Here is a 6,338-nt window from a genome sequence, read left to right on the forward strand (position 1 = left end):
TATATATACATACATATAATTACTTAATAAACTTTAAAACAATACCTTTATTCTGATTTTCCAGATATCCCCGTAAAAATACAAGTTCCAGACTTCGGAGTTGTTGGTGAATATGTCGATATCATTTGTGTATATTCAGGCTCTGAGGATTTTAAGATGATGATAAATAACAATGCAGTTAATGCTACTAAAACAAATGCAACTACTCTTAGTTTTCAACTTCACTCGGAGAAAAAACAGGCTTTCAAAGTACGTTGTCCACCTTCTCCGGAGATGAGAGAGATTCAATTTGGATGTAAGTATTACACTTTATTTTTTCACCTGTTCCTTTTCATTTTTAATTTATTCTGTTATTCTTTTACTTGTTTCAGTCATTTGACTGCAGCCATTCTGGAGCACTGCCTTGAAAGGTTTTAGTCCCTAGGATTTATTTCTTAAGCCTAGTACTTATTCTATCGATCGCTTTTGCTGAACCGCTAGGTTACGAAGACATAAATACACCAACACCGGTTGTCAAGTGGTGATGGAGAAACAAACACAGACAGAAAGACACACACAAACATAGATATACACATACATCTATATATATGTGTGTGTATATATATGTGTGTGCTTTGAGGTACTTATTCTATTGGTCTCTTTTGGTTGGTGTTTGGAAGGGCAACCAGCTGTAAAAACCTTGCCAAAATTGACCTCGCCTGTGCTTCTTATGCCATATAAAAAGCACTAAGTCCACCCTATTGAGTGGTTGGTGTTAGGAAGGGCATCCAGCTGTAAAAATTCTGTCAAAGCAGACACAAAAGTCTGGTGCAAGCTTCTGCCTGGCCGGCTCCTGTCAAACCATCCTACCCATGCCAGTGTGGAAGGTGGATGATAAACGATGATGATGATGATGATATGTATGTATGTATGTATGTATATACACACACATACACACCAAGCTTCTTTCAGTATCTGACCATGGGCCTTGTTCCTTTTTCCAGATACAGACCCACCGTGTGAAAATATAAAATGTGTGGTAAGAGGTTAGTTTCCCAACCACATGGTTCTTGGTTCAATCCCACTGTATTACACCTTGGGCAAGTGTCTTCTATAGCTTCAGGCAATCAAAGCCTTGTGAGTAGATTTGGTAGATGGAAACTGTAAAAAGCCTGTTACACGTATGTGTGTGTGTGTGTGTGCATGCGTGTGTGTGTGCATGTGTGTCTTTGTGTTTGTCCTTCACCACTCTAGACAACCAATGCTGGTGTGTCTACCTCCTTGTAACTTAGTAGTTTGGCAAAAGACACTGATAGAATAAGTACCAGGCTTTAAAAAACTATAATGCTGGGATGAATTGATTTACTAAAAATTCTTGAAGCCCCAACATGGCTGAAACAAGTAAAAAAAACATTGGGAATATAGTTTCAAAAGGATTAATTCAAAGATGGTTTTGCAAAATGCAAAAATAGCAAAATATAAATGTTCTGTCTCTGTATTCAACAAACAAACTAATTGATTAATTAACCTACTGATTAAGCAAGCAAGCAATTAGTAATTTGGTTATAAATAACAAATTAATTGATTAATTATGGTTTGAAATTTTGAATCAAGGTCAGCAATTTTTTGGGGGAAGAGGTAAGTTGATTACATCAACCCCAGTGCTTAACTAGAGCTTATTTTATCAACCCCAAAAGGATGGAAGGCCAAGTTAACCTTGGTGGAACATGAACTTGAAGCAGAAAGAGGGACAACATGCTTAGCAGCATTTTGTCCAGCATGCTAACAATTCTGCCAGTTTGCTGCCTTTCAGTTGACTAATAATGAAGAAGTGAAATTGAACCAGTGCATGTGTTTATTATTATTATTGGCATATAATGACCCTCCCAAGAAAATATAAATGTAACTACATAAAATTGTTTTGCATTTTTTAAAATATGTTTTTAGATAAAGTAGTATGATATAACTCATTTTTTTAATGTCATTCAGATAAACCTGATTTTAACTATGGTTTGGAAAGAAATGTTGACAGAAATATATGGCTGTTTATAACTTCCGCCTTTGAAGACGGCGATCAATACTTCCATGTTGAATGGTAAAAATATTTGAATATTTAATATCTCAAGTGAATTATAAAGAAAAATTAAGTCACCATTAGCTTTTTCAATGCTGGGAGCATTAAAAAGCTAACAAGTATCTCTTCGTCTTATTGCAATCTCATCAGTATAGTGTAGACTTTACTATCTTTTCTGAAATAGGGATGAGAGATTCACTAAATATTGCATAAGATTGTATACTGATTTGTGAAGAAAGGTAGACATTTTTAGGGAATACATAACTGAGGAATACCATCTGCATCAAAAACAATAGTTAAGTTACAGTTAGCATATTTAATGTAAGGAGAATCAAAAAGTTAATGAGAAACAAATGCACAATGAGAGAATGAAAATAAATTGGCCAATGATTAATATAATTTTAATTATTACAAGAAGTACAGAGGACATCATCATCATTTAATGTCTGTTTTTCCATACAGGCATGGATTGGACTGTTTGACTGAAAACTGGTAAGATGGGGAGCTGCACCAGGTTCCAATCTGATTTGGCATGGTTTCTATGGCTGGATGCCCTTCCTAATGCCAACCACTCCAAGAGTGTAGTGGGTACTTTTTACATGCCACCGGCACAGGTGCTTATTATGAAGCACTGGCATCAGCCATGACTAGGATCTCAGTTGACTTAACGGGTCTTTTCAAGTACGGTATATCGCCAAAGGTCTAGATCACTTGTCACTGCCTCCGACTTAAAAATGTGTGTGTGTGCATTTTTAGGTCTAGTAAACTTGAGAATGAAGAAGCTGTTGAAAGTGATGAAAGAACAAGCTCGGAGAGAGGTTGTTCCAGCAAAGGAGGAAGAGAGAGAGAGAGAGTAACAAGAGTGATTAAAATAAGTTAAAAACTAATTAAGTGAGAGTAAAAAGAATGAAAAAAAGGGAAAGTTATCTGGGACTATCTTTACTACAACTGCCACTGCTGTTGGTGTTGTTTCATTTCAGAATAACATTGTCACCAGAATCCATCATCCAGCAGCATGTTGGTTGAGAGCTTATGATTTTACTTTAGTTACTTACCCCAGATTAGCCCTAATCAAACAGATTTATGGGAAACCTGTTCCAGGCAGCAATCCTCTCTGCCTTTGTTCAGTGTGTTCTTGTGATTTGCAGGAGTTCACTACTATTTGTAGGCAGTGAGCAACAGGATTCTGTTACGGGGTAGATTTAAGCCTTTAACATTTTAATCAGCCGCATCCATCCAAAATATTGTACCTGCTTTATGTTCAAACTGGCCAGATTTAAAAGGAAACAATCACATCATTGATATCTCAAAGCAACAAGATAATCCATGATTAATTCAAAGCAATGTGAATAAATAAGCATCACACCCAAGAGAGAAACCTGAATGCTAGAGGGTTAAATAACTATTATATGCTGACTGTGGGTGCACTGCTGTGGTTGGCACTCCGTCACTTACAACGTTGAGGGTTCCAGTTGGTCCGATCAACGGAACAGCCTGCTCGTGAAATTAACAGACAAGTGGCTGAGCACTCCACAGACACGTGTACCCTTAACGTAGTTCTCGGGGGATATTCAGCGTGACACAGAGTGTGACAAGGCTGACCCTTTGAATTACAGGCACAACAGAAACAGGAAGTAAGAGTGTGAGAAAGTTGTAGTGAAAGAGTACAGCAGGGTTCGCCACCCCACCCCCTGCCGGAGCCTCGTGGAGCTTTAGGTGTTTTCGCTCAATAAACAATCACAACGCCCTGTCTGGGAATCGAAACCGCGATCCTATGACCGCAAGTCCACTGCCCTAACCAGTGGGCCATTGCACCTCCACGAGGGTGCACTGCACACATATACAAAGTAATTTCAGTACAACAGAAAATACAAAACTAAAACAAGATACTGTACATATCCAAGGCATGCACTGATGCATTTAGTGGTTCAGTGGAAGCATGCAAAAACAAAAATGAAGAGAACTGGAAAAGATTAATTGTTGTAATTTCTTTTTATGATTTTTTTTGTGTTTCATTTATTTCACTCATTGGACTATGGTCATGCTGTAATACCATCCCGAAGGGTTTACTTTAACAAATCAATTCCAGTACTTATTTTGAAGTCTGCCCCTTATTCATTAATCGCTTTTGCTGAACTGCTGAGTCATGAAAATGTAAAGAAGCTAACACCAATTGTCAAGCAATGCTGAGGGATAAACGCAAAAGCAAAGAAGAAAATGCACATGTGCAGGATGTGGCAGAAAGGTTGCCCTGATTGCAAAGGTTAATAAAAAACAAATATATGAAGATGCATGAGAAAACTTTGTATTTCTCTGAAGTTCATTTTGCCATTTTTTTCTCTGTATCAGGTAGTACTCACCATGGCTTGGAGTGGACAGCATAATTTTTCTTGTATCTTCATGTGTTTGTTTTTTTATTAACATAGCAGTATGAGTTCACTGGACACCACCAGTCAGTAAACTGATGTCTGAGGGTCACATCAAGTGGATTCTAGTGATAGATGCCTGAACTACAACAAGCTTGTCCCACAGAGGACGTTTCTGGTTACTTTTGTGTATGCCCTCATATATATGTATGTATGTATGTATGCCATTGTGTCAGTGTTTTTCCACACTGCTGCTTGACAATTGGTGAATCGCTGCTGGTGTGTTTATGTCCCCATAATCTAGCAGTTCAGCTAAAGAGAGCAATAAAATAAGTACCAGGTTTTAAAAAAAAGTACTGAAGTTGATTTTCTCGACTAAAATTCTTCAAGGCAGTGCCCCAGCATGGCTGCAGTTTAGTGATTGAAACAAGTAAAAGATAAAAGATGAAAGCTTCTTTTGCCATTTCAGTAAAAATTCCAAAAACAAAAGCGACTGGTTTAACTGCGATGAAACATCAATAAATACAACTGCCTACATGTATTTAACTGAAAACTGGTTATATTTTCAATTCAACATCTCCTCCAGTAACAAATATAGTTTTGTAACTAAATCAGAAACCATATTGAAGGAAAATATACCAAGTAAGTAACTTCTTTTTGTTTAAAATTTTAATCTATTTCCAATTTCTATCTACAGTTTTTCTATATTTTTGAGATGAGGAATTTATATTATGTTTTAGCTTGTGGAAGTGTGTGGCTTAGTGGTTAAAGTGTTGGATTCATTATCGTAAAATTCTGGTTTTGATTCCTTGACCAGGTGTTGCATTGTGTTCTTGCGCAAAACACTTCACTTCACGTTGCTTCAGTTCACTCAGCTATAGAAATGAGTACCACTGGTGGAGGCACGTCACTTAGTTGTTAGGATCTTGGATTCATGACTGTAAGATTATGGTTTCAATCCTTAGACTGGGCGATCTGATGTGTTCTTGAGCAAAACACTTCATTTCATGTTGCTTCATTCCACTCAGCTATGGAAATGAGTTTAGCCTGGAGAGGGATAGGCTCTGCCAGGCTTTCTCATCCTAGATATGTTGCATGACCGCAGCACCCCAACAACCCCTAAGGGGTTGAGTTACTTATCAACTGTAAATTTATTTAAGTCAGACTGGTATATTTGTCTTGAGTACATTTCACCTGTGTATGACCCGACCTTTCTTCAGGTGTCTTGTGTCATTGTGACATATTTTGGTTCAGTTAATACGTTTTTGGTGACTTCACCTTAGTGCCTTGCTTGAGATTGAACTCAGAAACTCTAGGTGACTGAATTGCTTTAATAAACACATTAAGAAGACACTTGAAGAAGGCTGGAGGATACACAGGCAAAACGTAGTGAACGCAACAATCAAGATGAGGACAACAGTCCAACTAAAATAAATATATAACAATTTTTCTTTATCATGGTTTAGTTTACTTTCCACATAAAGTGACGGTATGGATGCTTAAGGTGTGGCCATGCCTACACCATCATTCATTCATTCATTTATGAACATCACCATCATAATTTAAACATCCATTTTCCATGCTGGCATGTTGGATTGTTTGACAGGATCTGGTGAGCCACAAGGCTGCATCATGCTCCAATATCAGCTTTAGCTTTATTTCTATGACTGGATTCCCTTCCTCGTACCAACTCCTTTACAGTGTATGTGGGGTGCTTTTTACATGCTACCAACATTAGTGGGGTTGATGTGTAATTTGCAAGACAGGAAAGAACAAGGAAAGATAAAAAAGAGGGAAAATCATTTTTTACTAATTGGTGGTGAGAATTTGAGAAGGTAGAGAGGTGGCTTTATGCCAGGGACAAAGGTGTGTGTGTGTGTGTGTGTGTGTGCATGTACATGTCTTAACATTACATGATA

The 6,338-nt window shown here is 37.6% G+C and overlaps 1 protein-coding gene across 3 annotated transcripts in view; it reads left to right on the forward strand.

Annotated features, from left to right (window-relative positions):
* LOC106877106 (uncharacterized) overlaps positions 1-6,338 on the forward strand; it is a 52,827-nt gene that overhangs the window by 17,497 nt on the left and 28,992 nt on the right. For all 3 annotated transcript variants that reach the window (XM_052974782.1, XM_052974783.1, XM_052974781.1), the window contains 3 exons: positions 65-295; positions 1,969-2,074; positions 4,889-5,061. In XM_052974782.1, coding sequence (XP_052830742.1) covers positions 65-295; positions 1,969-2,074; positions 4,889-5,061 — 510 coding nt within the window. The remainder of the gene's footprint in view (positions 1-64; positions 296-1,968; positions 2,075-4,888; positions 5,062-6,338) is intronic.

This window comes from Octopus bimaculoides, chromosome 19 (genome assembly GCF_001194135.2).
Source record: "Octopus bimaculoides isolate UCB-OBI-ISO-001 chromosome 19, ASM119413v2, whole genome shotgun sequence".
Lineage (NCBI taxonomy): Eukaryota > Metazoa > Mollusca > Cephalopoda > Octopoda > Octopodidae > Octopus > Octopus bimaculoides.